General features: G+C 42.0%; 1 protein-coding gene across 1 annotated transcript in view; it reads right to left on the bottom strand.

Annotated features, from left to right (window-relative positions):
• Positions 1–11,768, bottom strand: part of ncoa4 (nuclear receptor coactivator 4) — a 25,723-nt gene continuing 13,955 nt past the window's right edge. Inside the window, exons 7-14 of the mRNA XM_080054943.1 lie at positions 10,566–10,685; positions 7,394–7,628; positions 6,147–6,376; positions 5,218–5,471; positions 4,926–5,034; positions 3,559–3,831; positions 1,337–1,426; positions 1–700 (exon numbers count right to left, since the gene is read on the bottom strand). Coding sequence (XP_079911069.1) covers positions 695–700; positions 1,337–1,426; positions 3,559–3,831; positions 4,926–5,034; positions 5,218–5,471; positions 6,147–6,376; positions 7,394–7,628; positions 10,566–10,685 — 1,317 coding nt within the window. The 3' untranslated portion in view covers positions 1–694. The remainder of the gene's footprint in view (positions 701–1,336; positions 1,427–3,558; positions 3,832–4,925; positions 5,035–5,217; positions 5,472–6,146; positions 6,377–7,393; positions 7,629–10,565; positions 10,686–11,768) is intronic.

Here is an 11,768-nt window from a genome sequence, read left to right as displayed (position 1 = left end):
TCAATAAGAAGCACCAATCACTGCTGAGCTCAGAGAGTGTGTGTGTGTGTGTGTGTGTGTTTGTGTGTGTGTGTGTGTCTGTGTATGCTGACAGTGTGTGTGTGTGTGTCTGTGTGTGAGTGTATGCTGACTGAGTGTGTGTGTATTTCACTGTGTGTGTGAGTGTGTGTCACTGTGTGTGAGTGTGTGTGTGTGTGTGTGTGTGTGTATGCTGACAGTGTGTGTGTGTGTGTGTATGCTGACAGTGTGTGTGTGTGAGTGTGTGTGTGTGTGTGTTGCCAGAGTTCTCCACATCTCTCTGTCGTTCAGCAGTATGAAAGGAAAACACAAAGAAAGAAAAAGGAATAATATACTCTGTTAAAATCATAAAAAGTGTTAAAATAAGCGTCCATTAAAATAAAGGCTCTTATCTATCTAACTATAACTCCGCCCCCTCCCTCCCTCCCTGCTGCTGCAAGGCCTTCTGGGACTTGTAGTTCTGCATCCAACTCAATCTCAATCTCTTTTTCCTTATTAAATGTGAAAATGTCGATTAATTGATTAACATATTAATCATGAGCTAAGCTGGATCCTGATTGGAGGAGAGCGCTGTGATGTCACAGACGGCTGCGGCGGCCATGTTTAGACGGTTGCGATGGCGTGCGGTGATCAGCGGTAAAAGTCTAGAAGAAGAAGAAGAATCATCGCCATGACGTCACATCTGGAGGGAAACACAGTCAGCTGTTACAACATGGAAACTTTATTCTATTGGCTCAAAGAATCCAGTGTGATGTGATTATCTTCATTGAGAATAGTTTTCATATATTTGTTCATTTTTTATTTGTATGCACACAGAAAAACACACACACACACACACACACACACACACACACACACACACACACACACACACACACACACACACACACACACACACACACACACACACACACACACACACACACACACACACACACACACACACACACACACACACACACACACACACACACACACACACACATTGACGATACCGTTACATTCCTAATTAAAAAGGTGGAGTCTGTGATTCTGGAGAACGCTTGTTGTCAAAATCAGTGAATGTCTCCTCATGATCCACTACCTGTCTAACTGTGCTGGAAAAGTAATCCAGTGTTAATACACAGCCTAGGCTCTGTAAACTGGTATGTTAACAAAGGGGTCAACCATTTTACAGAGTCTAGGCTGTGTATTAACACTGGATTTGTTTTCCAGTACAGACAGGTAGTGGATCATGAGGAGATATTCACTGATTTTCTGACAACAAGCGTTCTCCAGAATCACTGACTTCAAACAGTGTTTCCAGAAGCTGATTCACCTGTTCAGGTGCGGAGTGAAGCCACTTCTCTTTGTCTGCGTCCACTTTCATACAGGAGAAGAGATCACACACAGAGGAGGGCAACTCGTCCTGAGGGAGAGAGGAACGAGGGTTCAGTCTGCTAGCTCAATGCTAACATGTAGTGGAGAATGCCATTGACTCGCTAACAGAAAGGAGATGGCGGTAATGTTAAACTATGAACAGCCACAGAGAGCAGCGCTTTAATAGGTCGTTGATTCAACTTGTAAACACTACAAAGAGAAGAATGAGTGAGTATTCAGATCACTGAAAAGGAGACAGATGTAGAATGGCTGCCATGACAATGACCTGGTTGATAGTACACTATACTTATTTAAACAGGAGCAGGTAGAGTTTGGAAGATTTAAGATAATATGTTTAAATTTAAGATGTGAGCACGGTAAAAAAATAAATGGATAGATAGATAGACGGACAGACAGACAGACAGACAGACAGACAGACAGACAGACAGACAGACAGACAGATAGACAGACAGACAGACAGATAGACAGATAGACAGATAGACAGATAGATAGATAGATAGATATGTGATGTACAGTATCTCACAAAAGTGAGTACACCCCTTACATTTCTTCAAATATTTCATTATATCTTTTCATGGGACAACACTGAATAAATGACACTTTCATACAATGTAAAGTAGTCAGTGTACAGCTTGTATAACAGTGTAAATTTACTGTTGCCTTAAAATAACTCGACACATAGCCATTAATGTCTAAACTGCCGGTTACAAAAGTGAGTACACCCCTGAGTTAAAATGTCCAAATTGGGCCCAAAGTGTCAATATTTTGTGTGGCCACCATTATTTTCCAGCACTACCTTAACCCTCATGGGCATGGAGTTCACCAGAGCTTCACAGGTTGCCACTGGAATCCTCTTCCACTCATTCATGATGACATCACGGAGCTGGTGGATACTGGAGACCTTGCGCTCCTCCATCTCCTGTTTTAAGAAGCCCCAAAGATGCTCAATAGGGTTTAGGTCTGGGGACATGCTTGGCCAGTCCATAACCTTTACCCTCAGCTTCTTTAGCAAGCCAGTGGTCGTTAGGAGGGGTGTTTGGGGTCGGTATCATGTTGCAGTACTGCCCTGCAGCCCAGTTTACGAAGGGAGGGGATCATGTTCTGCTTCAGTATGTCACAGTACATGTTAGAATTCAATGAACTGTAGATCCCCAGTGCTGGCAGCACTCATGCAGCCCCAGACCATGACACTCCAACCACCATGCTTGACTATAGGCAATACACACTTGTCTTTGTACTCCTCACCTGTTTGCTACCACACACTCTTAACACCATCTGAACCAAATAAATGTATCTTGGTCTCATCAGACCACAGGACATGGTTGCAGTAATCCATGTCCGTAGTCTGCTTGTCTTCAGCAAACTGTTTGTGGGCTTTATTTTGCATCATCTTTAGAATAGGCTTCCTTCTGGGATGACAGCCATGCAGACCAGTATGATGCAGAGTGCGGCGTATGGTCTGAGCACTGACAGGTTGACCCCCCACCCCTTCAAGCCCTTCAGCAATGCTGGCAGCACTCATACGTCAATTTTCCAAAGCCAACCTCTGTGTATGACGCTGAAAACGTGCACTCAACCTTCTTAAACTGGGCTGCAGGGCAGTATTGCAACATGATAACGACCCCAAACACACCTCCAAGACGACCACTGCCTTGCTAAAGAAGCTGAGGGTAAAGGTGATGTACTGGCCAAGCATGTCCCCAGACCTAAACCCTATTGAGCATCTTTGGGGCATCTTAAAACGGGAGATGGAGGAGCGCAAGGTCTCTAATATCGACCAGCTCCGTGATGTTGTCATGAATGAGTGGAAGAGGATTCCAGTGGGAACCTGTGAAGCTCTGGTGAACTCCATGCCCAAGAGGGTTAAGGTAGTGCTGGAAAATAATGGTGGCCACACAAAATATTGACACTTTGGGCCCAATTTGGACATTTTTTCTTAGGGGTGTACTCACTTTTGTTGCCTTCAGTTTAGACTTTAATGGCTGTGTGTCGAGTTATTTTGAGGCGACAGTAAATTTACACTGTAATACAAGCTGTACACTGACTACTTTACATTATATCAAAGTGTCATTTCTTCAGTGTTGTCCCATGGAAAGATATAATGAAATATTTGAAGAAATGTGAGGGGTGTACTCACTTTTGTGAGATACTGTATAATACCTGTGCTTGGGCGTGACTCCTTTTCCTCATCAGCCACTTGTCCTCTGAGAGGCTGGTGTGAGCAGGTCCAGGTGAGCGTGTGTGAGCAGGTACAGGTGAGTGTGTGTGAGCAGGTACAGGTGAGTGTGTGTGAGCCGGGAGCATCCAGGTGTGTGTGTCCAGAGGCAGGAGGAAAGGGCTGGCACTCTGCTCCTCTCTGATGCCTTTCTCCTCTGTCTCTTCAGGGGCGGAGCCAAACCTGGGCTGAAGCCACGCCTCCAGGATGGCCTGCACCTGCAACCAGCAAGAAGAAGGCTTAGAAACATGGCCGCCATTCACCAAACGCCAAAACCATTTACCCTAAACTTTAAAACATGTTCCTGGGGCGCTCTGGTGGTGTAGTGGATAGAGCGTGTACCATATTGGCTCCGGCCTTCGTTGCAGTGGTCGCGGGTTCTAATCCGACCCGTGGACCTTTACTGCAGGTCATCCCCCCTCTCTCTCTCTCTCTCTCTCTCTGTCTCCCCATTTCAACTCTGTACTGTCTAATAAAGCTTGAAAATGCAAAAAATCTTAATAAAATAAAAATATGTTGCTACAGCTGAAGGAAGGTTACATTTTTTTAATGCCAGTCGGAATGACATTTAAGACCAATTAAAAAAAAAAAAAAAAGTACACATTTCAAGAAGGCTTTAAAAACATGGCCGCCATCCACCACACACAGAGGAGGGCAACACGCCACAACCATTTCCCCTAAACACTGCAATGTTTGAAAGGCCACGCTCCTACACTCTGTATATACATTTTGGTTTTGGGGACAATTTTGCATAAAACATGACTTCTTTGGTCCAAGAAATTCTACTAAAAAACAAGATTTTTTAAAATTATTTGGTGTGTCATTATATTTTTCTTCTTGGCTCAAAACCACATTTATTCACGTCAGACATTAGTGAAGTCTTGCTCAAAGCACCTTCTGCTCCTGCTCTCGGAGGTGGAAGGGACAGACAGACAGACAGACAGACAGAACGACAGACAGACAGACAGACAGACAGACAGACAGAGGGACAGACAGACAGAGGGACAGACAGACAGACAGAACGACAGACAGACAGACAGACAGACAGACAGAACGACAGACAGAACGACAGACAGAACGACAGACAGACAGACAGACACACAGACAGACAGACATTAGTGAAGTCTTGCTCAAAGCACCTTCTGCTCCTGCTGTCGGAGGTGGAAGGGACAGACAGACAGACAGACAGAACGACAGACAGAACGACAGACAGACAGAACGACAGACAGACAGAACGACAGACAGACAGACAGACAGACAGACAGACAGACAGACAGACAGACAGACATTAGTGAAGTCTTGCTCAAAGCACCTTCTGCTCCTGCTGTCGGAGGTGGAAGGGCGCCGCGGTCTTGGCGTGCTTTGTGATTGGCTGCTCAGGCTTCTGAAGCTCGTCTGCGGTTGGTTGATTCTTCTCAGTCCTGCAGTAACATACAACACATTACGTTAGCATACCGTTCTATATGATACGATGATATAATACCAGATTAGTTTAATGAAAGAGTCTGAAATTGATGACTCTTTCAATGAACCAATATGGTTATGCACAAACGAAGCTCATTTTACGATATCACACAAAAAAATAATAATCTGGAAATGTTTACTTCTGATGCTTGTCTGCGATTGGTGCGTTCTTCTCAGTCTTGTCAGTCATTGGCTGGCTCTTCTCAGGCCTGTCAGTCATTGGCTGGTTCTTCTCAGTGGGCGTGTCCTTGGTCTTGACCCCGTTCTTGTCCCGTCCGTCCTGTCTGAGCAGCCATTGGCTCAGAGCGTCTTTGGAGCAGCTGTCCTCACACAGACAGTCAGAGTAGGAACCACACGGCTCATTGGCCCTGCAGCTCTGAGCCACTGGAGACACCTGGGATAACATGACAATACATCACCTTAGCATTAGCTTAGCCTTTAGATATGGGACTGTGTTAGTTTATTGATACACAATAACATACAATACACCAGCATGTTAGCATATCACCATATTAACATACAATAGACCAGCATGTTAGCATATCACCATATTAACATACAATATACCAGCATGTTAGCATATCACCATGTTAACATACAATATACCAGCATGTTAGCATGTCTTTAGATATGGGACTATGTTAGTTTTAGCACACCTTTAGATATGGGACTATGTTAGTTTATTGAAAGAGTCTGAAATGGGTCTATCACGACAGCAGCTCCATTTACAACCAAAGAACAAGACAGGAGCAAAACATATCTACATTCCTACAACAAAAGACAACATTTAAAAGCTACAGTGTGTAATATGCATCATCTAGTGGTGAGATTGGTGTGCACCACACACACACACACACACACACAGACACACACACACACACACACACACAGACACACACAGACACACAGACACACACACACACACACACACACACACACACACACACACACACACACACACACACACACACACACACAGACACACACACACACACAGACACACACACACAGACACAGACACAGACACACACACACACACACACACACACACACACACACACACACACACCTGTTGAAGCCACGCCTCCAGGGTAGGAGTGGGTGGAGTCTTCAGACACAGCAGGTTGCCTAGGTTCTCTATCTCCATGGCGACGGGCGCCTGTGATTGACAGCATGATGAGCATTCCGCTGCGTTGCTAGGGGCGTTGTTAGGGGCGGGGCTAGAAGGCTCAACCAGCCAATCAGAGGACAGCCAGTCGTTCTCAAAAGGTTTCATCACGCGGCGCCATTTCTCTGCATCTGACACAAAAAAATAATAAAATAAAATGTCATTCAAAAACTTTATTGTATGTCCTTAGAAACCTGTTAACGCTGGGGTGTATGATTTCTGATTGGTCAAAGTTAACATGAGGCTCCGATTCTCTGTTCTTATTGGCTGTTGGGACTGTCCATTCACTTTGGCACGACTTTGTTGGTGTGTAGAGCGTGTCAGGGAGGGACCATAGGGGAGGGACCAAAGAGAACAAGTGGAGCGGTTGAGGTATTTGGATTCAAATCTCTATCCCAACTGCTATTTTCTCCCCAAATCCTCCACCCCAGATTTAAGTAGAGTACGCCATGTTAGTTGTTAATTTGATCTTTTCTCTGTTTGTGTTCTTAAAAAAATATCCCAAAATAAAGTTTCCATGACAGTGAGAGACAAAGCTCCAGGTTGTGGTCTAAACATAAAGAGTTGAATAACACAGTGTGTGTAAAGCAGAGCTGCAGTGAACAGCTGAATAACACAGTGTGTGTAAAGCAGAGCTGCAGTAAACAGCTGCGTCTCTTTGGTCTGGTTTGAAGCTGAAGTTGGACTTTTCTGAAGTTCTGTTTTAGGGAAGTGAGAGAACGCAGTGAAGGGGAAGTGAGGACAAAGGAAAGCCCTTTGCATCACCAAAGTGCTTTCCTTTCTACCACCAGACTGTCACTCCAGCTAGCAGCATTCCAACCTGTTTAAATAGGTCAACATAATAAATCATTTGTGTGCTCACTTTGTTAGTTGTGTTTGTGATCTTTGTTAAAAAATAAATAAATACAAAAATAAGGTATTGAGATTAAAGTTGGGTGGAGAATTTGGGGAGAAGATATCAGTTGGGATCGAGAACAGCTGACAGTCCCAACAGCCAATAAGAACAGAGAATCGTTTTTTTTCTTCTAAAGAATCGGAGCCTCGCCTCGCTCATGTTAATTTTGACCAATCAGAAATCACATACCCCACCTTTAAGTAAAAAATAAGGTTTTAAATGTATAAAATAGAACAATCAGTTGAAAGCCGACCTGTAGCAGTGTCTGTCCCAGTGTCCATGGTGTGAGGGGTGATGAGCCAGTCGTTAAGCTCCTCCTCCTCAGGAATGCTGTACTCTGATTCGTCGATCTCCTCGATGGAGAAGCTGCTGGAGCTGCCGCTATTGGTCCGTTCCCTGATGACATCACGGATAAGCCACGCCTCCAGGTCTCTGAGATGACCCCAGGCCGACAGGAAGTCAATGGAGGCCAGCACAGGACACGCAGTCTGCATAGCAACAGATGACAACATTTATTAACTTACACTAAAACAATAGAATACACACACACACACACACACACACACACACACACACACACACACACACACACACACACACACACACACACACACACACACACACACACACACACACACACACACACACACACACACACACACACACACACACACACACACACACACACACACACACACACACACACACACACACACACACACACACACACACACACACACACACACACACTTATTTAACTTACATTAAATCAATAATTAATTTATTTCTATTTTTTTTAATAAGCAAATTTGGCGACATCTCACTTATTATGCGTAAGTTAGCATTTCTTTAAAGGTGCTCTGCGGAACTTTCAGTGTATGTTGATTTTGGCGTCCCGCTTTGAAAAAGAGAGGTAGTGTTTTTTACCACGCCAGCTGTTGTTCCTGGGTGAGCGTATACCCATGACAAAGGCCTTAAGAAAAACTATATAAAAATAGCATTCTTTGTGCTGATGGTCTCGTTTGGTGTAACATGTAATTGACAGGGTTCGTACAGCTTTTTAAGAGTAAAATTCAAGCACTTTTCCAGCACTTTCAAGATACAATGTCAACTTTTTCAAGGAAGCCGAAGCTTTAAATATATACAGTATATAAATAAATGCTTATGATTTCATACATTGCCTTATCTGTAAAATGGGAGTGTTCATAATATAATGTGTATGGACAATCACCAAATTGCAGTATGGCCCTAAGGAGACCTTTATCAGTTTAGTTCATATGCCAAAAATGACCATCTATCAGGTTAATAACAACATGACTATACTTGAGCAATATCACATGAGATGGAGCATATTGTCACTCTATATCAGTGCTGCTGCAGTGTCCTCTCTCCCAGCCAATTATTTTTGCTAGTGTCCTGCAAGTTTACATATTGTTTATAATAAATCAGAAATAAAAGACAATTGGAAAATGTGATAAAACATCAAAAATCTTATTAAAATAAACTAATTCATGAATTGCAAAGTCGTAGGACAAGTTTTAAGTAAACATTGGGTGTGGACACATTAGAAGTGGAGGTCTGGGGGTCCCCCCCAAAAATCTTTGAGCATTAAACACTTAATTTCCTGCATTCTGGTGAATTTTTATGAAGCAATGTGTGCCTTTTCTGCATTAATTTTAATGAAAAAAAGGAGAACATTCACGGTTCCGCTGACACAAATTTAATTGAATAGCCTACAATGCATGTGTAGTGCTTTCAAATATCTCCTGTAGCCTATTGTTAAAACATTTGGTTAAACTGTAATAAAGGTAATTATTCTATATCATGTCTACTATTGAGGGTTGAGTGGCTGGTGGTATTTTACTAGCAGCATTAGGCTTTATTCCATGAAGAAAACAAGTAGGGAACAGTTCAACACCAATGCAAACCAACCTACTAAAATAAAAACATCTGGGGACCAACCCAGATATTTTATTTTAGTAGGCTCCCTCCTCTATGCTACCTTAATTTGTGTTATGAAAAGTGCTATAAATGTGCAATACATAGGATACAGTTAATTACACAGAAGAATAAAAGCATTTTTATTGGCGGATGAGCCATTAATAACTTTGCAAACCTAATTTTCAAACAAATGTACCAAAAACAATGTACAAAACGATCCAAAGAACTTCTGAATTTACTAGAGTGAAATTGAAGCGTTAATATGTTTGATGCATGCGCGATTGCGCGCTCACCGGCCGGCGGGGACACAATTCTTATCAGCGGAAACTTGGCACGCTATCAACACACATAGAGAAGGTGCAGGGAGGGGGCTCGCCTCACGCTTCGAATGCACAGTGCACATCAAAGTATAACGTTAATGCGCGTTCAGAAAGAGGAAGTCACGGCACTCATGTCTGTTAAGCCCGTATCTCACTGGGCTGCGACAGTTTGCGACAAGTTGGAGACTGCAGTCGCGAGGGAGTCTCTAAACTGTCTCCAAACGTTCGCGGAGGTCTCAATTTCCTCGCATGAGTGTAACATCACGTTACAATGAAGTAACCCCCAAGCTTACGTTATCTAGCTAACAACATGAATTTGGAGCAATACATTATTGAAAACTAGCTGGTCAGCTAATTGCTAACGGTGTTGAGCATCAATTTAGCATGCTATTTATTTGTATCAACAAGTCAATTACACATACAAACTCGGGATTTGGTGTAACTTGCAAAGAAGAACATGATTGAACAGTCAATCAGAGTGACATAGTCCGATACGTTTTAACGAAAAAAAATTCTCAACTGATTTACCTTTGGCAGGAAGTGCCGATTCCCCCATTGTGTACAGCTGGAGGTACTTAAAGCAGACCGTACAGTAGCCTATGCCTGTCGGTTATTAGGGCCTCGTCATAACCAAATGGAAACGGATATCTGATATGGAAGTATCGGGAGCAATAGGTCCATGAGCAGCGACTCGTGGTTCTGGATAATTCCTGGAGCGATCGCCAGGTGTGGCGCGTGTCCCAGGAAAGAAAACACGGGGAGCAACTGCACTCGTGCATACAAGACGGCGGCGAAGAAAACATTGCGACAGATTTTTTTTTTAATTTACAGAATAAAAAAATGAAAGAATTTGATGAATTACGACACTGGTCAATAAAGAGAAAATCCAGCATTTTCCAGCACAGTGTTCAGATTTCAAGCACATTTCAAACCTTGAAAACACTCGATTGAAAATCAAGCATTTTCCAGACTTTCAAGCATCTGTACGAACCCTGAATTGATGATCATCAGAGGAAAACTGAGACTGTTTCAGAAATATTTAAAAGTTCCTCGTAGAGACTTTTAAAAACAAATAAAATATTGTGAAATTTGAACATTTATTCAAAAAAAATTTATTTTATTTTTTTAATACAAAACAATAATAGTTTTAAAGTCAGTAATCACCTTGCTTTCCTTCTGAGCCACGAGCCAATCCTGAGGGTTCTTACTGCCCTGGTAACCAATCACAGCGCTGCTCTGAGGGTGTGTCCCCAGCAGCCACTGGTTCAGAGCGCCAGACGCCATCTTTAAAAAGAGAGAGAGGAAGTCACTATCTGACCTTTAGCCATGAAAGGCTTCAAAACGTTAACATGCCCTGCGTTCTAATCTCCATACTTCCCTACTATTTAGTATGCCAGAAAAAGATTTAGGATGTCCCAATACATGCAGGTCAATTTTAGTATGCTGAAAATACATAAATGCCCCCACTAACTCCAATAGCATTTTGGAGTAATCGTCTTTATTCTTGACATTTTACCGACATAATGAAAAATAAAATCTTCCTTATCTGATTTTTTTTTCTTCTCTCCTGTCTGTGGCCCTAAAACTCTTCTGTACTGTAGTATGTAGTGTAGTAAAAAGACTAAAACTCTTCTGTACTTTAGTATGTAGTGTAGTAAAAAGACTAAAACTCTTCTGTACTTTAGTATGTAGTGTAGTAAAAAGACTAAAACTCTTCTGTACTTTAGTATGTAGTGTAGTAAAAAGACTAAAACTCTTCTGTACTTTAGTATGTAGTGTAGTAAAAAGACTAAAACTCTTCTGTGCTTTAGTATGTAGTGTAGGAAAAAGACTAAAACTCTTCTGTGCTTTAGTATGTAGTGTAGTAAAAAGACTAAAACTCTTCTGTGCTTTAGTATGTAGTGTAGTAAAAAGACTAAAACTCTTCTGTGCTTTAGTATGTAGTGTAGTAAAAAGACTAAAACTCTTCTGTAGTTTAGTATGTAGTGTAGTAAAAAGACTAAAACTCTTCTGTGCTTTAGTATGTAGTGTAGTAAAAAGACTAAAACTCTTCTGTGCTTTAGTATGTAGTGTAGTAAAAAGACTAAAACTCTTCTGTGCTTTAGTATGTAGTGTAGTAAAAAGACTAAAACTCTTCTGTACTTTAGTATGTAGTGTAGTAAAAAGACTAAAACTCTTCTGTGCTTTAGTATGTAGTGTAGTAAAAAGACTAAAACTCTTCTGTACTTTAGTATGTAGTGTAGTAAAAAGACTAAAACTCTTCTGTACTATAGTATGTAGTGTAGTAAAAAGACTAAAACTCTTCTGTACTTTAGTATGTAGTGTAGTAAAAAGAAAGAGTATGGGGCCTGGAACACAGGGATGCTC

This window comes from Ammodytes marinus, assembly GCF_949987685.1.
Source record: "Ammodytes marinus genome assembly, contig: scaffold_54, whole genome shotgun sequence".
Taxonomy (NCBI): Eukaryota; Metazoa; Chordata; class Actinopteri; order Uranoscopiformes; family Ammodytidae; genus Ammodytes; species Ammodytes marinus.
This window is presented reverse-complemented; position numbering and strand designations above follow the sequence as displayed.